Source organism: Lactuca sativa, chromosome 8, assembly GCF_002870075.4.
Source record: "Lactuca sativa cultivar Salinas chromosome 8, Lsat_Salinas_v11, whole genome shotgun sequence".
Lineage (NCBI taxonomy): Eukaryota > Viridiplantae > Streptophyta > Magnoliopsida > Asterales > Asteraceae > Lactuca > Lactuca sativa.
This window is the reverse complement of record NC_056630.2, coordinates 45,323,702-45,351,075: the sequence shown is the minus strand read 5'-3', so window position 1 is coordinate 45,351,075 and position 27,374 is coordinate 45,323,702. Positions and strand designations below refer to the sequence as shown.

Below are 27,374 nucleotides of genomic sequence, written 5' to 3'. Positions count from 1 at the left end.
CTAGACCACCTTGATCTTATTGTTAGATGTTCCTTCATATCATTTTAAACTGGATGGCTTCATAGAGGGTACCTTAGTCACTAAAGTTGGTACTACAAACTTATAAGGCTAAAGGGAGTGGTAACACTCTTAGCATGTTGTTGCATAGGATTTTTAAATTTTTTTCATGACACCTAGGCTTAACATGTCTAGCACAAAAAATGTAGGGAATGGAAGTGTGAGAATTTAATAGGTTTAATTGTGGAGAAAAAAAATTAAAATATATAAAGAAATACAAATCAACCAATCATAATACATCTTCATACTTTATCTCTCCTCTCTCTTCTCGCTACACCCATGACATCTCTTCTTAGCACCATCCTTGGCATAAGATAGGAAATGATGTAACATCTTTAGCATTTTCATTGACACCTCCATTCCCTTTAGCCTAAAAATTACCAAAATATCTTCATATTTGAGTTAATGCCGAGTCTACATAAGCATCTCAGGAACATGTTGATTATTTTTAAGTCCTCATAACACCACTACTACATACTTGTTAGTTATTTTTGAAAAAAAAAAATGAGCTCATTTGGTTATTTTTTGAAAAGTTAGTTAGATCAAAATTAACAATAAACAATGTGTTTTTTGAGATTATTGTGTTAATTTTATCCTTTTCTATTTTGACTCGGAAAAAATCAAAATCAAATCGTCACCCCTAAGTACAACACCGCCGGCATTAGGGTTCCGAACATTGAAAAGCTCTAGAACAGAGAACTTCCATCTGTATCCTCCTCTTCGGTCTCAGGAAATGGCAATGGCGGCATACCTTTCTAGAATCGCTAGGCTCTCTGCCTCCCATCAAAACCCAGTACGAACCTTCTCCTCATCCATAACCCCTTTTTCATCATTTCGCGCTTTGAAATCTGCTATCAAAACAGAAGAAGACCCACTTAAGATCGCCAAACTCTTCGAATTATCCATTTCGATACCCACATTTAGACGCTTTCGACCTCTCTTTACCCTATCCGTTCACAAGCTCTCTCGATCCAAACGCTTCGACCTTATCGACCGCATACTCACCAACTCCATCACCAGTTCCCCTCCTCCTCAGCTTGCTTCCGAAGGCTACTGGCTCCGGATCGCGATGTTATACTCCCAGGTAGGAATGGTTGACAATGCACTCCAACTGTTCGACAAAATGCTTCAACAACAGAACTGCACCCTCACTGAAAAATCACTTTGTGGGATTCTGTCTGTGATGATAGATAACAAAATTTACGATGATAAATTGCAACAGACGTTCGAGGCTTTTGTAACCAAAACAGGTATTTCCCCTGGTGTAAAATCCTATAATTTGATTTTAAAAGCCCATTGTAAAGGAGGTCATGTGGATGAGGCTCAGGCATTGATTGAGAAGATGGAAACCGAAAACAATGTGCATCCAAACATTGATTCCTACAACATATTGCTGGGAGGTTACTTGGATAGCAAGAAAAAGAGTGCGTTTGATATGGTGGTGAAACAGATCAACGAGAAAGGTTTGGAACATAACTTGACCACTTACAATCACAGAATCTTGAGGTATTGCAAGAACAAAGAGTGTGTTAGGGCAAAGAAGCTGTTGGATGAAATGATATCAAAAGGAGTTGAACCTAATTCTTGTAGCTATAATACTATTATCTTTGGATTTTGTAAGGTAGGAGATTTGGAATCTGCTAAAAAGCTTCTTGAACAAATGGTTAGTGATGGGTATGTAAAGGCACCATCGTTTGGTTATTACACATTAATGAAGCATATGGTTGATGAGGGAGAATTTGATGGGGGATTGGAAATATGCAAAGATATCATACAGAAGAAATGGGTTCCTCCATTTGAAGCCACTGGGCTTTTGGTCAATGGATTGGTCAAGAATTCAAAAGCTGATGAGGCAAAGGAAATTGTAATGAAGTTCAAGAATCGGCTCAATGGGCCTGCTTTACAATCATGGGGAAAGATTGAAGCTACCCTTCCTATATAAACAAACTCATGTTGTTTTCAGGAAGAAAGACAAATTTCATAGTTTATTATGGGAAACTAAAAGGTATGCGATTAGTTTTTGGTTGATTATAAAGGTTTACACCTTTTTCAAATATTGATTTTGCTTTTATGCTAGTGTTATCATAAAATTGTAGCATGCAATTTTAGGCTTACATGCCATGTTAGTTTTTGGCACTGTAGGAGCTCACAAGCCATGTAAAACAAAAAAAGGTTAGTAGCTTATGAGATGTTTTTGTGCTAATAACTAAGATATGATGTGAAATTTTCAGAATTTATGCATTAATAATTAATTTGCTTCTTTGATCATGCATGGGATAAGTGACCATAAAATGATCAAATGATTAAAATATCATATCATATATACAATGATGTACACTTGAATTGCAGTTGTGAATTGTGATGGGGCATGTCAGCATGTGGATGTGATATGTTCAATTGCCCATATGGATGCAACATAGGACAGTTAACCGTTAAGTTAAGTGATAAAATAAATTATAGTTTGAGGATACGTTTACTTGTATGACATGACCTAGAGAGCAAATTGCTCATGGTTTATTGCCTAAAGTAGCATAAACTCTTTCAGAAGTATGTTATTAACAGTTTTAATATTTTTGTCATGTATGTATGCAATATATATTTTCTATTATTTTTCTTGAAAATACGAAGGTAAAAGTTATAAGTTATAAGAAATGACGGGGGGTGGTGCATGAATATTGAAAAGATAAATGGAGGCGTGAAAGCAAGCATTGCAATTTGCAATGTTTTATGTTTGACGTTGACCCATAAAGAAAAAGAACTAGTGTCAAACCAAAAAAAAATACAAAAAAGAGAATAAAACGTGTCAAATCAAACAAAAGATACGGGACCGTATAACAAGTGGTTCTACAACTACAAAACAAAAATCATAATCATAATTCATAAGGCTTGGAGGTAGGGATGAGCATATGGACCGGGAACCTACCGAAACCGGAACCCGATGGAACCGGTCGGGCCGGGACCGGGACGTTATTTTTGTGGATTTTTGGAACCGGAAACCGATATAACCGGAACCGTATTATGCTATTTTTCAAAGACCGGTTCCAACATTTGAAGACACGACAAGAACCGGTAGGAACCGGGAACCGATAGAACCGCCGGGCCGGTTCGGTTTTTTATTTTGGCCGAAGCCGGTTCCCGGGTCAGGTCCGGTTCCGGCCGGTTCGGTCATTTTGCTCATCCCTACTTGGAGGAGTGCTGTCGCTAAACCACCCTCGCAAAGTTCGCTAGGCATTTAGAGCATTGCCCCCGAGTGAAAGAGGGGCCCGCTATAAAAGGCTCCCTATGGGCTTGGTGAGATGAGAATGAATGAATTACTTGAAACTCATTGGTTGCAAGAACTTTAATTGGATCCATCATTTTTCCAAAAAAAAATTCACATTTATATTAAAAAATCTTTTTTTACTCAATTTCAAATTTCAATCCAACCCTTATAAATTAACACTACTCTCTCAACATTTCACACACACAAAGTATCATTCTTTCTCTCACAAATTGGGTCTTTATTTATAAAAAAATGTTGTCTTCATCCTCTTCGTCGGGCGATGTTTTTTATAGCATAATACGGTCAGTCATCTCTATACGTAACAGACTAGAACATCTTAACAACGATGAATCAAGCAATGTGCAACATAAACGAATAAGATATATCCATAAACAGCGTGCAAAAGCCCACCAATGTCTCATGCATGATTATTTTGACGAGCATGATCTCCTTCAAGGATATATTTTTCGCCGACGGTTCCGGATGCATTAAGATTTGTTTATGCGTATTGTCGAATGTGACTTCAGTGTCTGAGTATATGCGGAAACGCTCGGACGCAAGAGGTATGTAGATTTTGATCCAATTCAAAAATGTATTGTTGTATTTCGTATGTTAGCATATGGCACCCCCTGATGCACTAGACGAGGGTTTTAGGATGTCTACATGTACTGCACGAGAAAGTCTTCACGGATTTTGCAGATCGATCATGTCTTTGTATGGTCTACATTATTTGTGTCATCCTACTTCTAGTGACATACAAAATTGTATGCTCATCATGCAAATGTGCATGGTTTACTTGAGATGTTAGGGAGTTTAGATTGCATGCATCGGAGATGAAATTTGTGTCCTAACACATATCATGGACAATACAGAATGGACAACTATCATTATCCTACAATAGTTCTTGAAGTTGTAGCCTCACTGGATTTGTTGTTATGACCGGGGGCGGAGCCAAGATTTTTCAATAAAAGGGGCTTAATTATATTAATATATATATATATATATATATATATATATATATATATATATATATATATATATATATATATATATATTCGATTAACATAATATAGTTTGTAAAATTAAAAGAGAAATTGATTAAAAAAAAGTCCTCTAAATAGGAGTAACATCGAACTTTACAAGAATCAATATTATATTTTGTTTTTTTCCAGGTTCAATGTTAACCGAGCCTTCCATATTAATATTATTTTCACGCTATGAGCATATATTATAGGGTTTAGGTCATTTTTGGTCACTTAACTTTTGGTTTTGTGCTCATTTGGTCATTTAACTATTTTTAAGTTTTAAAAGGTCATCAAACTTTTGACTTTGTGCTCATTTAGTCACTTAACTTTTGGTTTGGTCACATTTAGTCACTTAACTTTTAGATTTGTGCTCATTTAGTCACCTAACTTTTAAAATTGTGCTCATTTAGTCACTAAACTTTTAAAAAAAATTAAAAGTTTAGTGACTAAATGAGCACAATTTTAAAAGTTAGGTGACTAAATATGACCAAACCAAAAGTTAAGTGACTAAATGAGCACAAAGCCAAAAGTTTGATGGCCTTTTAAAACTTAAAAAGAGTTAAGTGACCAAATGAGCACAAAACCAAAAGTTAAGTGACCAAAAATGACCTAAACTCTATATTATAAACATCTTCAATAATATTGTCACTAACAAGACGTGGTTTCGGTCATCAAAATATTTTTTTCGTTTGAAAAAAAAAATAACGGTTCTTTTTTGCTTATTACCATAATGACTATAAGATACTAAGAAACTAATCATGATAATTATTAACCATAAAATACAGAAAAAATAATATTAACCATAACTAATACGAATTTAAAGTTATTTTCTCATGAATGTTGATAATTGTAATTGTCGTTTCTGACTTGCCGTGTTGATGTATTCACATTTTTTTTTGAGTTATTATGTGTGTAAAATGCAATCGTCCAATAAAAAATTAAAGAAATTAGGCTTTGGTGGGATGTGTAGATTTAGCCTCTTTGGTGACCAATTTTTACTATGAGCTTAAAACAAATATTATGGTTTTATGACATTTATATTCTCAATAATTCATCAATATTCAACAAAGTGTATGATGGTACTGTCCTAGATTCGTCATTTGTACTCCGAGGAACGGAATACAAATTTAGGTACTATCTTTTTGTAACATCCCAAAAATCATGATAAAAAATGTCATTTTCAAAACAATTTAATAACCCAAAAGTCGTGCAAAACATTGTTTCCAAAAAACCATATTCATAAATCAGAGTACTCAAAATCATCTATCAATAAAATATCTAAAGATGATGTGCACAATCACGCATTCGCCTTGCCCCGACCATATGATGTATCTGAAACCATGAAATCAAATTGTAAGTCAAACAGATAACATATTCATAAATTGTGAGTTTCCCCCAATATACCACATACAGGCAAACAGATAACAACATGCATATACGAGCCTTTAGCCTTCCTGGAGCACCTCGCAAAGCCTACAATATGTATGGACCGCTTTGCGAGCCTACAACCTAATTGGACCGCCTCGCAATGCCTATAGTCTATTTGGACCGCTTTGTGGGCCTACGACCTGACTGGACCTCCTTGCAAGGCCTACAGTCTATCCGGACCACCCCGAGTATCTTGGCCTTCAGTACAAAGTAGGACCACCTCAACCCAACTCATTACAATCTGTCGACATATGCATATAATCTTATAAAAATAATAACCAGCAAAACAGGTAATCATACAGATTTACCGACTATCCAATCACTACAACATACCACATTCTATATACCAAGATACATACAAAGTCCAAAGGGCCGATATTGGTGCCTTCAACCCCCGAGTACAGTAGGGAAGAACTCACCTGAACTACTTATCAAAAGCTTAACAACTATCTCAGCAACAAAACAACCAACACAAGCTTCCTAAAACCAAATTGAAATCAATCATTTGTTAATACTCAATTCTACCCATTGGGCAAACTAGTCAAAAAGTCAACGGTCAAGGCTAAGGTCAAAATTGCCAACAGCAACCCTCCACGATGTGGCTTTCCTTGGCCACGTTATGGGCACAAAATACCAAAACAGTCGATGATTCCCCAGTCGCCACATCGTGGCAGCCTAAGGTAACGTTGTGAGGACTCGTCTGAACAACTCAAACGAGCTTATTCCATTTTCTTCAGATTTCAGGAGCTCCAAAGCTTAGATCTGATCATTTCGAAGGTCTTAATGGATAAAGTTTCTAACTTTATCCATTAGGAAGGTCCAAACCATCAAGACGTAGACTTTAAATCTCAAAGGGATCCAAAAATGCATCTTTCTTGACTTAATCCACTAACTCCAAGTCTCCAACCATCATATTCACCAACTCTCAAGCTTCAAAGATCTAAGCTTTAATACACCAAAATGTTCTAATGGACCAAGATAACTTGCATGGCAAAAGGGGAAGGCAAAAAATTACAACTTTCCTAGTCCATGAGGTACAAGAAACATTCCAAACTGATCAAAAGATGTTAGAGTTCACTCAACTCCAAGATCATCTATAAAATGGACCAAAAATATCGAAAACCCCAAATGACAAGATCTAAAGGACTAGACAGCAAGATTGAAACTTTATACTTACAATAGTCCAGAAATATGGTGTCTTTGATGGATCCAAACTTGAAACATCATTAATTTTTTCTTAATGGTGAAGGCAATGATTTCTGGTTATAAAAGTTAAAATAGTTTTGAATTGGGTTAATGTCATAAAAAACCATCAAGTTTTCAGGGTTTTGTCGGTTTTGCCAAAGTTGAAATTTATATCCGTTTTTACCCAAACATTTTCGAAAAAATGTTCGGTTTTACCCTTTTACCGGTGATAACAGGTTTTCCACGTTACCTTTATATTAAATTCACAAAAAAAAACTCTTGAGTTTACCATTTTTTACGTTTTTACCCTTAAGTTTATAATTTTTTTTACACTTTTACCCTAAGTATATTTTTTTTCATAATATACATATTCATATGATTTTTCTGCTTGAATACGTATAATATGAAGAAAAAAAATACATAGGGTAAAAGTGTAAAAAAAATTATAAACTTAATGATAAAAATAAAAAAAATAAAAAAAAAAAAAAAAAAGACTGTAAACTTAAGGGTTTTTAGCGAAGTTAATATAATGGTAACCTGTTATCACCGGTAAAAAGGTAAAACCAAATATTTTTTGGAAAATGTTAGGGTAAAAACGGACATAAAATTCAATTTTGGGCAAAATCGACAAAACCCTGAAAACTTGAGGGTTTTTATGACATTAAACCTTTTGAATTCTAATATCCTAGAAATCTGTGAAAAATCCCAATATTTTAGGCCAGTTTACGATTTAGTCCCAAATTAAATTTTGTTCACAAAAAAGGACAGATTACCGGTTAAAACTTCGGATTAACCATTCGTGGTCGGTTTCACAAGTTTAGCCGGTTTCTCGTCTTTTTTCGTTAATTAATCCAAATTTTGGGGTTTTTTCATTAATTAATCAAAATTTTAGGGTTTTTTCATTATTTATTACCAATAAACCAAAATATTTGGACTTTTTTGAAGATTACCTTTAAACTAATATATATTATATGATCTAATTTAATATGTACTATTTTATATCTTCTTTCTTATGCTCTTCTAGGCTCATCGTGTGTTTTTATCGGTGTCGTCAAACCCAACAACAAAAATCTCACTCACAGCCTCGTTAACTCCATCAATTTTCCAAAATTATCCATTCACAACTCTATGATCATCTTTCAATCTCCAAATAAAGAACGGAGAAAATCCTTGTTGATTACGTAGATGTCCATATTACCTAACCATGACTTAAACCGTGGTTCCAACACTTGGATGTTCCTATTACCTAACCATGACTTAAACCGTGGTTCCAACACTTGGATGTTCCTATTACCTAACCATGACTTGAATCCAATTTCGAACCCATACAATATTCGCATTGTCCATAGTGTTGTTCACAACAAAATACGAATCCCACATGGTTTAACCACTAATACCTTGGCTCAAGTCTTACATGACCCTTGTTTCCTTACAACAGGGCTTGAAAAACATGAAGAATGAACCATTAAGCTTAAAAAACTCAACATAGGTAAAAAAATCCAACTCGATATTATGTACTGAAACCATGAAGAATGTTAACTCTAATTGTAAAAAAAAATGTCAACAAGCTATCCATCATAAACTATTAAAATATTAATTTAGTATACATACGAGCTACGGTTTTAACACTCAGATGTTCCTATTACCTAACCATGACTCGAACCGTATTTCGAAGCCATACACCAATGGCAGTGTCCATAGTTTTGATAACAACAAAATACGAATCCCACATGGTTTAACCACTGATACCTTGGCTCAAGTCTTACTTGACCCTTGTTTCCTTACAATAGGTGTAACATCCCGACTCCCAAGTATAATATTTAATTAATTTGTATTCTTTTTGTCTTATCAACTTGACGAGTTGGAGGCCCCAACTCGCCGAGTAGAGAGTGTTAATGGTCGCGTAATTTCTAGAGTCTACTCGACGAGTAGGAGCTGAGTGTGAAAACCCTAATTTTCAGGGTTTGTGTCCTATTTAAAGGACCTTAAGCCTTCATTTTCGCCTCCCTTGTCATCTTAACACTCTGAGAGAAACCCTAATTGAGCTATATGCTTGTAGGAGAGAAAGAGGGGCTAATATTGCATATTGTAGTGCATTTTTTGGAAGAAGATTGAGGAGAAAAAGGCTTGGGACGAGAAGGAGCTCTTGGATCCATCAATAAGATTGTGTTCCGATCTTTATCAAAAGCTTCATCGTTTATTGGTTTTTGTCTTGCCAAAAACTAATGCATTCTGGAAGCCCCAAATAGACTAAAATGTAATAATGACAATTGTTGTGATGTTACGTTTAAGTCATAATGACAATTGGTGTGATATTACAATAATTGTCATTATTATGTTTTAGTCTATTTGGGGCTTCCAAAATGCTTTACTTTTTGTCAAAAAAAAACCAATAAATGATGAACCATGTGGGATTCATCTTATGTTGGGGCTTCTATAGTGTTGTAAGGAAACAATGGTCAAGTAAGACTTGAGCCAATGTATCAGTGGTTGAACATGTGAGATTCGTCTTCTATTGTTAACAACACTATGGACAACGCCATTAGTGTATGGGTTCAAGTCATGGTTAGGTAATAGGAACATCCAAGTGTTGGAACCACGGTTTAAGTCATGGTTAGGTAATAGGGACATCCACGTAATCAACAAGGATTTTCTCCGTTCTTTATTTGGAGATTGAAAGATGATCATAGAGTTGTGAATGGATAATTTTGGAAAATTGATGGAGTTAACGAGGCTGTGAGTGAGATTTTTGTTGTTGGGTTTGACGACACCGATAAAAACACACGATGAGCCTAGAAGAGCATAAGAAAGAAGATATAAAATAGTACATATTAAATTAGATCATATAATATATATTAGTTTAAAGGTAATCTTCAAAAAAGTCCAAATATTTTGGTTTATTGGTAATAAATAATGAAAAAACCCTAAAATTTTGATTAATTAATGAAAAAACCCCAAAATTTGGATTAATTAACGAAAAAAGACGAGAAACCGGCTAAATCTGTGAAACCGGCCACGAATGATTAATCCGAAGTTTTAACCGGTAATCTGTCCTTTTTTGTAAACAAAATTTAATTTGGGACTAAATCGTAAACTGGCCTAAAATATTGGGACTTTTTCGCAGATTTCCATATCCTTAATTATTAATTTTTTCTTTTATTTTTATTTTTAATTTGACACTTTTCGATTTAAAAAAGCACAAACAAAACAAAACAAAAAATAACCCGTCAAATGTACGTATACCCGGTGGTCCCTACGACTTCTACTATATATCAAACGGTCAGTGGGAGGGCAATTCAGGGTTTTCCTAGAAGATTCTTTGCCGTATATTTATTCACACGTCCCTTCTGAATTATATATATTGAGATCGAAATTGAATTCACATTAAAAACCCGAAAATCAAAAACAGACTGCTAAATCCCGGCGAATAAAACTTCTCGTCTCCGGCGACTCTATCCGATCGTTTCCTATCTGTCAGCCATGTTTCTCGTCGAGAAAACTCATTTAACTTCCCATTTTAAATCATTCACCAAGAAATCCTCGCCTAACCACAAAAGCTACCAATTAGCTGCTCGATCCTTCGATGAAAAGGTAATTCTCCATCTGAAAACACTAACCCCGGCCACTGATTCATCCATTATCAGCTTATCTTGGATGTCGAAGGCCGTTTCATTTCTGTCGATTGTTCATTTCGAAGCGCAAGATCAGATTTCGAATTTGAGATCTGAATCGGATTATTATCAAGCTTTGTATATGGATTACAGTCTAAAGGTACTGGATCTGTGTAATTTGATTTCGTCAGCGATTCAGCAATTAACTGAGCGACGACTTCTGATGAATCTCGGTCTTAGGATAATAAACTCCCCGGGTCAGATCCTGTCCCCTGAAAAACTGAAAAAGGCGAAGGATGCTCTGATCAGATCCGTTAGCCACACACAAGAAATTTCAAAGGAGAAAGGCCAACGCGCGAAGACCTTGATAGAAGAACTGACTTTCGCCATTAACAGCTTGCCGCTTGGTAAGACAAGTAACGCAAAAGATCTGATCCGGCGAACGTTACACGGACTTGGAGTCTTAACCGTCTTTGTAGCCGGCGTTTTGGTTTCCGTTCTGTACGGAGAGTCCGATGCGGTTGAAGTCCGAGTTCCGGCGGAGTTCCTATGGGCGGAATTGGTCAACGGCGTGCAGACGCAAATCTACGAACTGATAAAGCCAAAGCAAGTCTCCATTGGAGCAGAGAAAAAAGGGTGGTTGTTGGAGCTTGAAGATACGGCAAAGCAAGTGGTAGCTGTATGCGATGTCCTCGACGAAGTTGTCTCCGACGGCGACGAGAAACACCGTGGTCGATTGGAGAATGACGTTAAAGAGATGGGAAACGCTGCGGCGAAATTCTCCGACGTTGTAAATGTGTTGACTAACGGAATTGACGATTTATTTAGTAGTGTGTTGAAAACGCGTAACGGTGTATTAGACGGCGTGAGGAAGGGTACATGGTAGGTGTGAAATTGGAGTGCCGTGTGTTGATAGTGGTTTTTGTAACGTCATTGTAACGAAAACGTTAGGGAAATCCCTTAATCAAATATTTATTATACATTATACGTACCAAATTTTATTATCTACTTTTTTTTCTTTTTTCTTTTTAAGCAAATTCATTTTATTAAGAGAGAATTAATAATCTAGCCATTTTGCCAACTACTTATCTAAAAATAGCCAAAAAAAGACTTTAGCCAAAAAGCCCCCGATAGAGTAGATGGCTAGCGTAGTCAACGGTCAATGGGGTGAAGTCTATAGTTTTAAGGCAACGAGCTACTGTTTTTCGGCTGATCTACTCTTTCGGGGCCCATTGGCTCATAATATATAGTATATTAATTTCCATATTAGGTCATTTTTACTACTTTTTCTTTGGTTTTTTAATGTCTTTTCTCAATGGAACACCCGAAGAAAAAGAGATACGTCTATTTTTTACCGAAATTTTGTTGTATTCTTGATTAGGATTGTACATAGAAATAATATTTAAAAAAAAACGAAAAAAGAAGTAGTAAATCGGAGACTTCATAAGAAACTTACGGTATACAAGTCCACAATGCATAATTTGTGCATTGTAGATTTTTACACCGTAGGTTTCATATAAAGCCTACAGATTTTATTTTATTTTTTTGTTTTTTTTAAATGGTTGTAACCTCTATATATATATATATATATATATATATATATATATATATATATATATATATATATATATATATATATATATATATATATATATAGTATGAATCCTTGATTTTTTTTTCGAAAAACAAAAAAAAAATTACTGAAACCGTAGACTACGGTTTTGGAAACCGTAGATCGTGGAGAGAAAACCGTAAGTTATGAAATAACATATAGTTTTAGATTTTCGAAATGATTTTTTATTTTTTTATTTTTATTTTTTATAGTTAATCTGAAACTGTAGACCATTTGGCGAAACGGTAACTCATTCTAATTATCTACGGTTTTGTGGATTATTTTTTAACAATTATTTATTTTTGACTATTTTAGATAGATAGTTAAGAAAAGTTACTATATTCTCTCTTTTATTAATAACTAAAAGCAACACAGAAAACAACAATATGAAAGCTAAAATGAATAGAAAAATTAAGAATAGACCAAATCACCAAATCATATTTAATATATTTTAATTTGCAAATAATGTGGCTTGTGAGGTAGTTTTACTATGTTCTCACTTTTTTGTAGGCTATGCTTTTAAACCAATGACAGATAAAAAGAGAAAATTATTAATTTAGTCAAATTTTTTAATGATTTCACTTTTTATCTAAAATTTAGGATTTTGCTCAAAATAGCCGTCGAAATTGTAAGTGGTTAAAATTGTTTACTATTTCGTTCATTTACCTATGGGTTCGGCTTTAGTATGTAAGATTTTTTTTTCACTACCAAACCGTAAACGAAAAAATGATCTATTGCTTCCTCGGAGAAGTCTACTGTTTCCCAAAGAGTAGATTAATAATGGTTTATTATTTCGTCTAAAAACCGATGATTTTGGGTTTTCTTTTGGCTATTTAACTACTAATTTATGTATTTTGACTACTATATCGTCCCTAGTATATATTAAAAGAAAAATCTCATTTAGAGTAAAAGTTAGTGTTTTTTTTTTCATCTTGTTTTCTCTTAAAAATCATAGTACGAGTTCAAATGAGTATTTCATATTGTTTATCAATGGAAGATGATAGTCAAAATGCATGAAGTAGTTGTCAACTTCTAGCAAATAATAGTAAAAAAAACCCTAAAACCTTAGGTTTTTGGACAAAATAATAGACCATTTTGAATCTACTATTTAGGAAACAGTAGACTTCTCAGAGGAAACCGTAGACCATTTTTTCATCTACGGTTTCGTAGTGAAAAAAAAACTCCTTATATACTAAAATCAAAATCGTAGGTAAATGGGCGAAAAAGTAGGCCATTTTAACCACCTACGGTTTCGATGACTATTTTGAGATAAATCCTAAATTTTGGCTAAAAATGAGAAATCATTAATAAATTTGGTTAGATTAGTAATTTTCTCAAATAAAAAACACAGATCAAAATACAAGTTTTATAGAATATAATATAAGTTTTAAAGTAAGTTTTTCCTTGAAAATAACAAATTTGATTATGATAATAAAAAATTCTCATATTTACATTTTCTATCCTAAAATAATTTTGATTAAATCAACTTCATAATTTTAAACTTAAGTTATTGGTATTTTTAAGGTTTGATTTTGTCCTATTTATATTTTTAAGTTATGTTTTTGTCATTTACATAATTATTTTTAGAGTTTTTATTTTTATTAATATTACTTTTATATTTAAACATTAATTAATATGTTCAAGATTCACTTTCAAACTTTATTTCGTATGACTTCTCCATACATAATTGTTTGGTTCAAAACCTTATTTTATGTTTTTATGATTTACTTTGTAAATGAGTTATCCACCGCAACCGCGCAATGCGAGGAGTGACGGAATACTTATGTATATTAAATACCAAATATGGTTTTTAAGGTGGTTTCACTCTTCATTTGTTCTTTCTATTTCCGAAACAAAATTTATTAAAAACAAATCATGTTATATATTGTTAAACATGTGGTATAAAATATAACACAACAGTTTTTCTGAAAATAACCATTTAGATTCCGGTGATAGAAGATTTTCATATTTTAATTTTTTCCCTTCAATTAATGTTTATTTAACAGTTTTCATCTCTCATAATTTTAAAGTTAAATTGTTTATATTTTATACATTATAATTTAGTCTATTATTATATTTTAAAGGTACATTTTGACCCCTAACATAATTTTTTAATAATATTTTTTATTATGTTTTTTAATATACACTTTCAAGTCAATTTTCCTCTGCCTCCTTGGTACATAATTGTTTGTATCTAAATTTTATTTTGATATTTTTGTGTTCCACTTTATATGGTTTAATCGTCTCTATGATAAATATGGTATCGAGCTACATTTGGCGGCGACGGTCCAAACCCTAGTTCATTGCTTATTTTTTGATTTTTTTTCTTTTTTGCCGGTGCAAATTGAATAATGTCCATTTAAATAAAATGTTGACCATTGTTTTGGCATCTACGGAAATAGACTAATATAGACAGCTTGGTGGAATTTATTAATTGAATGGTGTTCATAATTCAGTAAACTTCGAATAGTTGCGGTTCAACTTTTTCTAGCGTATGGTTAAGGGTTGCTTTTAATATTTCATAAGTTTTTGTCTGATTTAATTAAAGATTAAATTAATAACAACGATTTTAATTTTTTTTTTTTTTTTTTTTTTAACCGGCGAACGAGAAAAAGCCACCCTTAGCAAGTTGCTAGGAGCCTAGGAGAGGGATTTACAATAGGGATTCAACTATGTAGGCCCAAAAGACGGAGTGATGTGAGAATTGACTGCATCAAGGTGAATGGTAGGCCCAATCTTTGCTAATTAATTAAAAAAGTATCATTTAAATCATATTATCAATACAAATAATTAATAAATACAATTACAATAAAAAATCACATATCACAATTTTGTATTATTGTATACTTAGTTTTTACTTTTTACTTTTTTTTTCCTTTTTTAAGACATTTATAATTAATCCATATATTCCTACTTGTTTCATTTTTTTATATAATATCTTAAACTGGGTTATAAGTTTTTAATTTTTTCTACATTTTCGTACAAATTTAATACACCTGCATTTAAACGAAAATATTTTTAAATATTTTTGAAAAATACAACTTTTTTTTACGTTTTAATTAAAAGTTTATATTAAAATTACATTTTAATACAACATTTAAACGAAAATATTTTTAAATATTTTTGAAAAACACAACTTTTTGTACGTTTTAATTAAAAGTTTATAAAAAATTACATTTTAATACAACATTTTAAGCTTGGATTATATTTTTAAATTTGTTTTTACAATTTTTTTAAATATTATAAAAATTTTATAAATCTTTTTAAAAAAATGTTGCAAAAAAAGGAAAGGGTTACATGAAAGTAATAAAAGGAAGTTTAATGTAAACATAAAAAAAAAAATTTAAAAGTTTAAAATCTTTGTAAGATACTTGGTTTAGAAGAAGTTGTATGAAATCATATGAAAGTGCAAGAAAAAGTTTAAAATACTATAACCCAAATTAAAACGTTGTATTTAAAAAACCAATAAATAACTTAGAAAAAAGTTGTAAAACTTATTAAAACAATTTTAGAAAAACCAATTATGTGAATTAAAATAAATTTGGGATGAATTTTTAATAAAATTTAATTTTCAAATAAATTTGTAAAAAAATTTAAAATATAGCCCAAAAGTGTAAAATTAAAAAATGCTAACTTGTTCAACTTTAGATAACATGTAAACATAGAAAAAATGAGCTGGTTAACTAGAACCGAAAGTACAACAACGCATAGGCACCGTTTGATATGGGTCTGACTGAGTCAAGCCAGACGTTTTTGGTAAGAAATGTTTGACGAGAAAAGAGTTGGAAAATGGTTGATTGAGAAAGGAAAAAGGATTTCCACTAATACCCTTGCCTTGGATAAAAATTTGTAGCTCAAGAAAGTGAAATGGGAGGTTACGAGAACTAACTCATGTTTCCCCTATACAAACGATGGTGTTTACTAGCAAGCTAGAGAGTTTTTTGTGTTTTAATCTCTAAAATAGTATATTTAATGTCTATTGTGTTGGAAGCTTTTGTATACATTATTATTATTATTATTATTATTATTATTATTATTATTATTATTGCTGTTGCTGCTATTATTATTATTATTATTATTATTATAAAGAGCATAAGGGTAGAATGGTCATTTTGCATCAATCAGCACATTCAGTCAGATGTACAATCAAACAACATAGTTTGTTACTCAGCTATAATATATTACTCAGACATTTGTCAATCAGCATTTTCTTAGTCCGCAACTATCAAACGGCCTATTAACTCTTTTTCTCATTGGACTTGGGCCTTATACAAAATGGAATCAATCATATGGATATGGTTAATGTTTACTTGGTGTTTTATCAAATGGAAGTTGTTATGTTTATATAGGTTGTTATGTACAGTTACAGTAATGTCATTTTCAATTACTATGTATCTTTCCTGGACGATTGATTAATGTTTCACTAAAAGATTGTATTGGATATGTAGAGTTTTATTATATGTTGTCTACTTTCAAGAGAATTTAACGAGTATCGGCACGTCATGGCTACTAAAGTTTCTCAATCAAAACTTTCAAGAATTTAATCGTTTTTTGGTAGGAACTTTGGAATGTTGTTTTTGTCTTAGCAACAATGATATTTTAATATAGCTGTCAAATAATTCATAAGCTTTGATATTTTAATTGTTGGAAATTTAATGGAATAAACAAGTTGGCTAGTTTTCATTATCCAATATTGGTGGGGGAAGAAACATTTAGTGAGTTTATAGGCCGGTCCAGTCATGCTGAAGACTCTGCCTACAAAGGCTTTAGTGGATCAAGAGATGGACCAAGCCCACACGCACGCCTCTCTCTCTCTCTCTCTCTCTCTCTCTCTCTCTCTCTCTCTCTCTCTCTCTCTTCCGTGCAGTTTTCTACGATCTTTTCTTAATCTCTCTTTTGGCGATTTCTTCTTGGATTCTGAGTATATCTCTCTTGGCGATTTCTACTTGGTTTTTCATTCCGATAAATCTGCATTAAATATTGGGTTTGGTTTCTGAGCCTAGAAACGAAGTAAAAACCCTTTAAGGACAGTAGTCCAATTGGTGCAATTTTCTACGATCTTGACAGTCTGCTTCTACTCTTTTTTTATAATTAGATATAGTCGCGAATGATTGATCTGATTTCTTGACGAAACTTGGTAACAATAATAATATAACTGGATTTATTATTTACGCCTTTTACTCCTTGACAAAACTTGGTAACAATAATAATATAATTGGATTTATTATTTTTGCGACATATCAACGTTTAATCATCTATATTAATCGTTGGCTGTTTGTGAAAACGTTTGTGATTTCCGTCCATTTGTTTTTTTAAATTATCCATTCTAAATAATTCATGATTAGTCAAGTATGAAATCCATACTAATTATCGGATTGTTTAATATCTCAAGTTTGAAATTCATCATTAACATGGTGGCAAGAAAGAACATAAATTAGTCAATATAAAATCTTAGCTCCTATACGTTGTCTTTGTGTTAGTGGCAGGATATTAAAAGAAGGTGTAACTACGGTTCCATGTAGAGAGCAAAAAACTATGTGGAACTTGAAGAAGGGTTAACCGAGATGGAAGACAAGATTTTGGATGACAGAAGGAAAAAAAAAAAAAAAAATAGCGAAAGTGTTGTCATATACTGATATCAATATCGAAGAAACTGGCTAAAACTTTATTACCAACATTCAAGAAGGAAATACAAAATATGCAAGATATACAATTATTGGAATTTCCCTATGTTGTTTCAATGATATATTTAGGTTTTACAAAAGTTATATTAGGTTAGAAACAATTTGGATGATATGTTTATGTATTTCAATTATATATTTACTTTTTACAACTATATAACTTTATATTTTTGTAACCAAAATTGGACCGAATAACTGCCCAATGTGCCTCATCAATAAATCCGAAACATAAAGTTAACCGAATAAAAGCACATTCAAAGTTAGGTATAGAAACATATAACCTTTTCCTTCTCTACATCAATACCAATTACTACAACTACCACTACTACTATTTACATAGCTTTCCACCACTTAAATCTAAACAGGTTGATTCGCCCCCATGAACAAATATCTCAGATCTTCTGCAGTCAAATGAGGGCCCGACCTTCCACTTTGATCTTCACCAAAAGCCGAAGCCACCATTTTCCTCTTCTCATCCTACATTCACCAAAATTTCATCAATTCAATTCAACTCACACACACACACAGAGACAGATTCGATGGAATGGAATCATGGAAAAGGAATGGAATGGTAGATTCCGTTGAAACGAACCTGGAGAGCAAGAATTCTGTCCTCGACCGTATCTTTAATGGTGAGTCTTGAAACTGTCACAGGACGGGTTTGACCGATCCTATGAGCTCGGTCAATGGCTTGATCTTCAGTAGTTGGATTCCACCAAAGATCCAAAAGAATAACATGTGATGCTGCCACCATGTTTAAACCAAGATTCCCTGCTTTCAGTGACATCAACATAATAATCACCTGCATGCAAATGCAACATTTCTCACTTTAATAAATATAACACTAGATTATACTTTTGGTCCCTCAGTATAGATGATTTTTGCAATTTTGGTCCAAAAAAGTTTTCTCTTGCAACTTTACTCCTTATGTGAGTGAGGTTTATGTAACATTTTTGGTTCCTGAGAATTGCTGATTTTACTAATTTTGGTCCAAACAAATTCTCATGCAATTTTGTTCCTTATTTGAGGTTTTTGGTCCTTGAGTATAGCTGAATTTTGCAACTTTTGTCCAAAAAAGTTTTTTTTTGGCAGATTTGGTCCTTATTTGAGGTTTTTATAACATTTTAGGCCCCAAGAAAAAGGTGATTTTTGCAATTTTGGTTCTTACTTAACGTTTTTGGGACCAAATTTGTCAAAATCAGCTACACTCAAGGACCAAAAATAGTCATTTTACTTAGAATGTGCACCAAAACCTCAAATAAAGACTGAAATTGCAAAAATTAGCTATACTTAGGGACCATAACTGTAATTTACTCTTAAGTATAAACTATAAAAGTATGAAGTAGGATGTGAAAAAGTGAACCTCAGGATCAGTGTTGAATTCTTTAACAGCCCTATCTCTAGAAGCCAAAGACATTGATCCATCAAGTCTTCTGTGCACTATACAATACTGATTAAGTGACATTTCAACAAGGTCCAACATTCGTGTCCATTGTGAAAAAATAATAGCTTTAATTGGTCCTTCACCAACATTAGAACTAGAACTAGAACTAGAACATGCTCCTGTAAATGACTGAATAATCTCCAAAACAGCTCTGATTTTTGAAGAACTATAATCTTGTTGTAAAACAATCGATTTTGCATCGATTCTTGATGAACTCGCACCATGATTATCATCATCATTATGGACTGAATTCCTTAAAGTAGCTTTATTAAAAACAACATCTGCACCAATTTGGCTTTTGCATTTGGGAGCTGGACACGTGTTGTCATCTCCTGTTAAGTATTCTGACACACATTGATAACAAAACACGTGTCCACATAGGGTAACCACAGCATCCTCAGGTGGATCCTGTAGGGTAAAAATATGTCAAGAATGGTATTCTACTTTTGGAAGAATGATAATGATAAGGGTAGTTAATTTTAACTTACTTTACATAAGTGACATATGGTTAGGGTTTCTAGGAGGTTTAACAAATTGGATTGCATGTCTTTTGGGAGATTTTTTGCCATTCTTGTGGAGACTCTGCTAACAGATTCTGAGCTGAATCCTTTCACAAGTAAAGGGTGATCGCATGCTTGTCGAAGGCGTAGAAGCATCAGAAGGATATTTGCGTAATTTTGACTTACAGTTCCTGCAGCTGCATATGCCTGAAAAAAAAAAAGATTTGAAATTGATTTGTTTAGGTCAAATTTTTTAGATGTTAAGAGAAAAAGCAAAAAAGTACCTTGAATCTTGAACGTGATTCTGCTTCAAGTTTTTGATAGAAAGCTCGTTCTTCAGTTGAAAAGTCAACTGCTTTCAAGTTTATTGTTTTTGGAGGTAAGTTGATAATAGGTTGACCATCGATCAAAGTGCCTGATTTAAGCCAAAAAAAATGGACTTAATGTATTCAGACACTTATAAACAAGAATTAATGATAACAAAAGATAACCAAAATTCAAAAAAAAAAAAGTTTACCTTTTGTTCGACGAAGCATTATAGCCTTGAAAACAGCTCGAAGTTTCCTATAACCTGTTTCAGAGCTTCTGGATATTGGGATCTTAATCTGATTGCAAAAAGATTGATAGTTTGCATACGGATCACATTTCAGAAACCTAAAATAACTAAAAACTTCATCAATGGAGTTCTGTATAGGTGTCCCTGATAAACACCATCTTTTTTTAGCCCTAAGTCCACAACAAGATTTAGACATTTGTGTTCTAGCATTCTTTATGGTTTGAGCTTCATCCAATATCACTCTAAACCAATTCACTTTAGCAAGAGTTCCACTACAATCAATAATAGAACCATCAATTCCTTTTCTACCCTTCTTTTTCTTACCACCATTAACCCCTTTTCTTTTCCTATTAGCAAAAGATGAAGATATTCCAAATCTGTCCCCGGTTCTTTGATCATCATCATCTTCTTCATCAGTCACTTTAGTTGGGACTTCTTTTGCTACAATGGCATATGTAGTAAGAACCACATCATACTTTGCTAATTCAACAGGATCTTTGGTTCTATTTCCACCATGGTAGATTAGAACATCAAGTTTAGATTCATCTGGAACTTTTTCATCAAGTTCACGGGCCCACTGTCTTAGAACACTTGCAGGACACACAACCAGTGATCCTGCTGCAGGTTTTCGGTTGTGAAATTTTTGTGTTGAGGTGCTGGCTTCGGTTATTAACTTTACTTCATGATTCTCTTCATCTACAACTACTGTATCTTTTCCATCATCATCATCTAAATTCAAAGCTTCAGCTTTTAAAGATTCATCTGATTTTGGTTTTGATAAAAATTTCTGATTCTGTATGAGTGCAATCATCGAAATGGTCTTACCAAGACCCTATGAAGAAAGATACAAAAAAAGTATGTCAATGTGTGATTCTAAATTTTTAATCAATCAACAACAACAACAACAAAGCAGGAAGCAAATAGTAAGACCTGATCATCAGCTAAAATTCCACCAGAACAAGCCACACTCTTTTCCTTTTGAATCATCCATGCCAATGCAATTTTCTAGAAACACATAATTAAAACATATATAGAGGCATAAATAACTAAATATATATTATATATACGCACAATAAAGTAAAGAACTTTTTTTGTGATCGAGTGAGTAGAAAACCTGGTGCCTTAAAAGAGATACAGACAGAAGACCTTCGGGTAAATCTACTTCAGGCAACTTTTGATTAAGATCCTGAAATAAAAGAAAACATATCTTTTTCAGTTTTAAGCAATATATCAATAATATAGTGTATCACTAGAAAGATGATGACTTGTATAATATATTTGATAAAATGAGAAACTCATACCTGTAATGCTACTTGATAAATAAGCCTTTCATCAACAGCTGCTTGTTCATTAACCACACCAGGGCGATAAAGATCAGATTGAGCTCCATATTGTGAAGTTGGAACAGAGATAGGATTCATGTATGAAGGTAGAACCCTACTCACATGGTTGTCCTTCATCACATCATTACTAGCCCTATTGAAAGTTTCTTCCATGTGAGCCTTTACATGATTTGGCCATTGATGTGGATAAGTCTTTCCATATGTTTCACGAGTTTGACTGCTGCCTACACCTCTTGGAGGAACAATTTGCCTGGAACTTGATGAAGATTGTGGAAAGGATGGTGGAAGTATTCTTTTGGAATCTGTTACAAATAACTGTTTATCAAATCTTGTGCTAAAAATGGAAGTGGATTCAGAAATCAAGATGATGTTAAGGAGATAATATCAATTATTACCCCCAAAACTGGATAGAATCTGAAGCTGGTCATCCTCCATATCATGATTAGAATGAGATGAGTGTCCATTCTGAGAAGGTTTTCTTTCAGGTTGAATTGATCCTTGCAGACCTAGAATATATAGATAAAGACTTAATAAGTTAAATAACTATATATATATATATATATATATATATATATATATATATATATATATATATATATATATATATATATATATATATATATATATATATATATATATATATATATATATATATAGGTCTCCTAAGTCCTAATCAAGATGATGTATTTTCTTTACCTGTACTATTTATCCCGGATGAAGATGGCAGTGAAAGAAAACGATCACCCCTGGAATTAGGAAATGAAGAAGCTGAATCCTCTAACTGTGATGCATTAAGTGCTTTATACAGATCTAGATCCCAATCACTAGACTCGCTGTCTGTCGAACTGATAGCTATAGGTTCCATTTGAGACACTACAGTTGAATGATAAGTTTTCCTTTCCGATATCAACACGTGACAAGTCCCAAATTCTGACACAGCCTGGATTTAAATAGCAAGAATTGAGTTTCCAGAAATCCCATAAAGAGGGTTAGCGTGATCAGACATGTATTCGTAAAGGGTACCTTGCGATTCACAAAGTTACGTAGCAAGAACAGAAATTTTCAAGAATGTAACCGAAATTTCTTGAATTGGGTAAAAAACTTGACACAATTTCACCAAAACAACAGAGAGTCAGTGTCGATTTCTGGTAAAACCGATCAACTCTAACGATTAACAACAGAAATGTTTAATTTTTCAACCATGCATACATACATTTACAGTTACGTGTGAAGGAGAGACTGGAGAAGAAGGGGAAGAAAAAAAATGCGAACTTTTTGCCGCTCACCTCGTAATTCTCGCTGACATCAAGATTCAAGAAAAGCAGGGTTTAGTATGGTTGTAGTTCTTCGACATCCGACTACTATCAAAAGCCCTAGCCCTTGCTTTCAAACCAAATCAATTTCCTCTTAACTCTTCCCCGACAAGACGCTCTAAGCTGTTATTAGTATGTTGTCTATTTTGGAGCACGGGCGTACTTAATTGCGCGGCGTATCCACACTACTCTTGCCCTTTTCCGTCGTATGAAGATCGAAAATAGTTCAGTTGCTGTTGTACTTGTTCAAAGTTAGGGTCTTCGGATTGAGTTGTCAAAAAAAATGATAAAATGAAAAATATGTTTGACTTAGTTTATTAATTGATAGTTAAGTTATTTTCTAAGACTAGAGGGTATAGTGCGGTTTGGGACCGCACCTTGGTGCCACCTCAGCAAGGAACACCGCCCCCAGGATGCGGTTTCCTGCCATTGAAACCACAGTGCGGCCTTTGAAGACCGCAATATTTGATTGGTTGGTCATATTCTTGACCGTTGAACGCAATTTCGTCTTTTTTTTTCTTTTTTTTTTTTTTTGTTTTTTTTTTCTTTCCTTCCTATATATATACACATATCAAACTTAATTTTTTTCACAATACAATCTTCTCTCTCTCAAAAAATTTTTTTTTTTTTTAAATCACCACTCTCCAAAAAATGTCATCTTCTTCATCTTCTGAAGAATTTCAGACTATTTTTGATACCGCTATTGCGTGTGTTCAAATGGCGGAACAAACATACAACGTTGTATGTAACAACGCAGCTGCAAGTTCTCAACAGAGAACACGAAGATACATTTACAGAAATCGTGAAGAAGCCAACCAACGTTTGGTGCAAGACTATTTTGCAGAGAATGCCACTTACCAAGGGTATTATTTTCGTAGGCGCTTCAGAATGCTCAAAGGTTTATTCGAACGTATAGTTGAAGATGTAACGAGGGAGTGCAGTTTTTTCCAACAACGCTACGATGCTAGAGGTACACCCGGTTTCACTCTGTTACAAAAATGCACGGCCGCACTTCGTCAGTTAGCATATGACATTTCGCCTGATGCGTTAGACGAAAGTTTTAGGATGTCTGCTAGGACAGCACGAGACAGTCTCCATTTTTTCTGCAAAACTGTCATTCAGTTTTATGGTCCAAAATATTTACGTAAGCCTACACGTAAATTGCAAGCTCATCATGCTAGTGTGCATGGGTTTCCTGGAATGCTAGGAAGCTTAGATTGTCTCCATTGGGCATGGGAAAATTGCCCTACAGCATATCATGGGCAATTTACACGAGGTGATCATGGTCACCCAACGGTGGTACTTGAAGCAGTTGCATCACAAGATATGTGGATTTGGCATGCTTTTTTTGGTTCTCCTGGTTCGATTAACGACATCAACGTTCTTAACCGTTCACCAATATTTAACAACATATACGATGGATCCGCACCAGATTCTTCTTTTCAAGTGCATGGAACGCCATATAAGTATGGTTATTATCTGGTCGATGGAATCTATCCTGAGTATGTTGTGTTTGTTAAGTCGTTTTCAACTCCACATGGTTCTAGACGAAAGAAATTCAAAAGAGCTCAAGAAAGAGCTAGGAAGGATGTTGAGCGTGCTTTTGGAGCTCTGAAGAAACGGTGGTTCATACTGAAAAAACCAGCAGCTTATTTGGGCGAGGAAAAACTTCAAGAAATCATGTATACGTGTATTATATTGCATAACATGATTATTGAAGACGAAGGAAGAGCGATATGTGCGTTTGACGAGGAAGAAATAATACCAGAGACACAACCAATAGAAATTGGTGGCGAAGAGTATATAAACAGAAGAGCAGAGATACGTTGCAATGAAACATTTCATAATCTTCGCAATGACTTGGTGGAACACATTTACGGGGTTCAAAACATTAACCTTAATTTGGATCCACCGGATGACCCCGAAGATGAGTTCTCGGAGAACGACTTTATGTAGTTTCCTTTAGTTATTTTATTTATGTTTTTTAAGTTTATAGGGTTATTTAAATGCCATGTGTGTGGTTTTTTTTTTTTAGTAACGCAATGTACTGTTTTTTTTTTTTTATTTTCAAGTAATGAAGAATTATGTTTTTTTTTTATTAAAATAGAAGGTATATTAAATTAAATTAGTTAAAAAAAAAAAAAAGAAGTTTTATTAAATTAAAATACTTAAAAAAAACAAAAAAATAAAAGAAATGCAAAGTGTGGCACCACACCCTTGGTGTGGCAAGAAACCACACTTAAGTGGTAAAATGTGACGTGGCGCTTACGTGGCGAGGGAGGGAGTGCGGTTTCGGTGGCAACACTCCCTCCAGCCTAAGGTGTTTGGTAAAAACTATTTATATAAGTAAAACAATAAAAAAAACATGTTTGTATATTTAAGCATATTTGTTGTTTATATGTAATATCTTATCTTTAATCATTTGTAATAATATATTTGATAAAAGATTATATAAATTACATTAATTTCCTATTTTATCGTTACTTTGAATATATCATCAAATTTTTGAAAAGGGCTAGTATGTTGTTAATGACTCTGTAAATAGTTTTTTCTTTCAATATCTTCTTGCTTTTTTATGGCATTTGCACAATGCCAAAATTTAATGAGTTTGATCAATGAAATCTTTTGTCTCTGCCTAATAATAATAACCAACATTTATATGGTTACATCCGGAATTTAACATAAATTTTTTAAATTCTTAAATGAAATTCTTTGTAATATGAATAACTTTTAAAATTAATTTAAACAAAAAGAATAGATTTAAAAACTCATATTTAGTTAATATAGAATAATTAAATTAAAATTTTAGTTATTTTTTAAGAGATAATATAACCCAAAATCTTTGACATTGGTAGTTTGACTTTTCAATCATAAAAGTTAATATATGATTTTTAACTTAGCCAATCTAATTAGCTTTTAGACCTAAATTGAAAATATATTAACTTTCTAGTGTTTAAATGAGAATTACTAAGTTAAAAATGTCAATTGGGGTTGTATTGGAGCCAAGTCTAAAATTCGAAAGTTAAGAGCTTAATTATGAATTATAAAAGAAAGTTATATCTAAAACCCTAAATCTTATTCCTCATTTCATTCATATATTTTGAGAGATTTGAGAGATGTGGAATCAATTGAATGAGTGAAAATGAAGATCGGAAGTAGAGATTGATGTTTTAATGAGGAATTATAGTAAATCCATCAGTTGAAGCTTGTATGGTAGTTGATTCATCAATTCTTAGTATATATATTAAGCTTCTAATATTATAAAATCATTATCAAATATGAATCCATTGATAAACTTCATGACTAGGTCATGCTTAGCGTTGAATTATAAGCTACATAACACTAATATAATCATTTACATTCGTCTCTATGGTCAAACAATAAGTTGTGAACTTTTTATGGTGATTTTGAAATGATAGTTACATGAATTCAACCATGGATGCATTTGAATTTGATTTTAATCATTGAATTATTTTAATGATGTGATTTGGATGTAAGTTTGGTGATCAAAGTCCATGAAACGTCCCATTGTTAAAAACATGTTTTTCATTTTTAAATAAGGTAAAATTATCATTTACATAAAACTCACGTTATGAAAACCCATTTGCTCTAAGTTATGGTTGTTTGAAAATCATAGTAATATAAATGATGTAAAATCTTCATAGCTATTGATGAGTATGTACAGTCACGCCTTTGTCTTTCCACGATCACCAGTGGTACCTGAAAAACATGAAATCCACAACTGTAAGTCAAAAATTAACGAGTTTCCCTAACATACCACACACCACAATATACATACAATGCATGCACATACGAGCCTTCAATTTGTTTGGCCTGCCTTGCAAGTCCTACAACATGCTTGGACCGTTCCGAACCCTACAGTCTGATTGGCCCGTCTTGCAAGGCATATAGTGCACCTGGACCACTCTCTCTCAACATACAACTGATCCACACTTGGCCTATAGCACACTGTTGGCCCGCCCAAGTGTCATGGCCTACACCACAAAGTAGGACTGCCTCAACCCACCACTCAATATGTAGATATATGTAACAAACAAGCAATCAAGTAAACATATAAACACATGTCACTATTTACACTAGTCTACCTGTCTAACAACTCAATAGTGCATTGTAACATCCCAAAATTCAAGGCTGAAAATTTCATTTTTGAATAAGTTATTATAAAACCATAAGTAATAAAACATCCATAATAACATCTCATGTCAAAAACCAAAGTAGAAATAATCAAAACATGTTATCATAAAACAATATCAGAGTCTAATCCCCAAGATCTCATGTGCGGAAATATAGTGTGATGCGCTGCAATCGAGCCGACTCCTTTCCTTTGAAAACGAAG

At 33.2% G+C, this 27,374-nt stretch overlaps 4 protein-coding genes across 5 annotated transcripts; 3 read left to right on the top strand and 1 right to left on the bottom strand.

Moving 5' to 3' along the window:
- Positions 1–666: 666 nt before the first annotated feature.
- LOC111884810 (pentatricopeptide repeat-containing protein At1g61870, mitochondrial) lies at positions 667–2,627 on the top strand. Its single transcript, XM_023881110.3, has 2 exons — positions 667–2,062; positions 2,407–2,627. Exon 1 carries the CDS (start codon positions 791–793, stop codon positions 1,997–1,999), a length of 1,209 nt encoding a protein of 402 aa, XP_023736878.1. The 5' UTR covers positions 667–790; the 3' UTR covers positions 2,000–2,062; positions 2,407–2,627.
- Positions 2,628–10,263: 7,636 nt separating this feature from the next.
- Positions 10,264–11,553, top strand: LOC111884811 (UPF0496 protein 4). Its single transcript, XM_023881111.3, has one exon. It carries the CDS (start codon positions 10,438–10,440, stop codon positions 11,452–11,454), a length of 1,017 nt encoding a protein of 338 aa, XP_023736879.1. The 5' UTR covers positions 10,264–10,437; the 3' UTR covers positions 11,455–11,553.
- Positions 11,554–18,053: 6,500 nt separating this feature from the next.
- On the bottom strand, positions 18,054–23,287 carry LOC111884806 (helicase-like transcription factor CHR28). 2 transcript variants are annotated; one of them, XM_023881104.3, is made up of 13 exons: positions 22,991–23,287; positions 22,728–22,805; positions 22,401–22,644; positions 22,100–22,210; positions 21,663–22,006; positions 21,476–21,547; positions 21,292–21,366; positions 20,323–21,193; positions 20,090–20,220; positions 19,794–20,012; positions 19,225–19,713; positions 18,454–18,663; positions 18,054–18,338 (listed from the first exon to the last, which is right to left on the bottom strand). In XM_023881104.3, exons 3-13 carry the CDS (start codon positions 22,567–22,569, stop codon positions 18,219–18,221), a joined length of 2,811 nt encoding a protein of 936 aa, XP_023736872.1. In that variant the 5' UTR covers positions 22,570–22,644; positions 22,728–22,805; positions 22,991–23,287; the 3' UTR covers positions 18,054–18,218. The 2 variants fall into 2 exon arrangements, with proteins under 2 accessions (XP_023736872.1, XP_023736871.1); XM_023881103.3 differs by lacking the exon at positions 22,728–22,805.
- Positions 23,288–23,668: 381 nt separating this feature from the next.
- On the top strand, positions 23,669–24,973 carry LOC111884803 (protein ALP1-like). Its single transcript, XM_023881100.2, has one exon. The coding sequence runs from the start codon at positions 23,669–23,671 to the stop codon at positions 24,971–24,973; it is 1,305 nt and encodes a 434-aa protein (XP_023736868.2).
- Positions 24,974–27,374: the final 2,401 nt, after the last annotated feature.

Coding starts and splice junctions, on each gene's coding strand:
- LOC111884806 (XM_023881104.3), bottom strand. CDS start 22,569: ATGGAACCTATAGCTATCAGTTCGACAGACAGCGAGTCTAGTGATTGG. Junction 21,548..21,662: donor TTTATCAAGTAGCATTACAG/GTATGAGTTTCT, acceptor CTTTTATTTCAG/GATCTTAATCAAAAGTTGCC. Junction 20,013..20,089: donor AATCACGTTCAAGATTCAAG/GTACTTTTTTGC, acceptor TTTTTTTTTCAG/GCATATGCAGCTGCAGGAAC.
- LOC111884803 (XM_023881100.2), top strand. CDS start 23,669: ATGTCATCTTCTTCATCTTCTGAAGAATTTCAGACTATTTTTGATACC.
- LOC111884810 (XM_023881110.3), top strand. CDS start 791: ATGGCAATGGCGGCATACCTTTCTAGAATCGCTAGGCTCTCTGCCTCC.
- LOC111884811 (XM_023881111.3), top strand. CDS start 10,438: ATGTTTCTCGTCGAGAAAACTCATTTAACTTCCCATTTTAAATCATTC.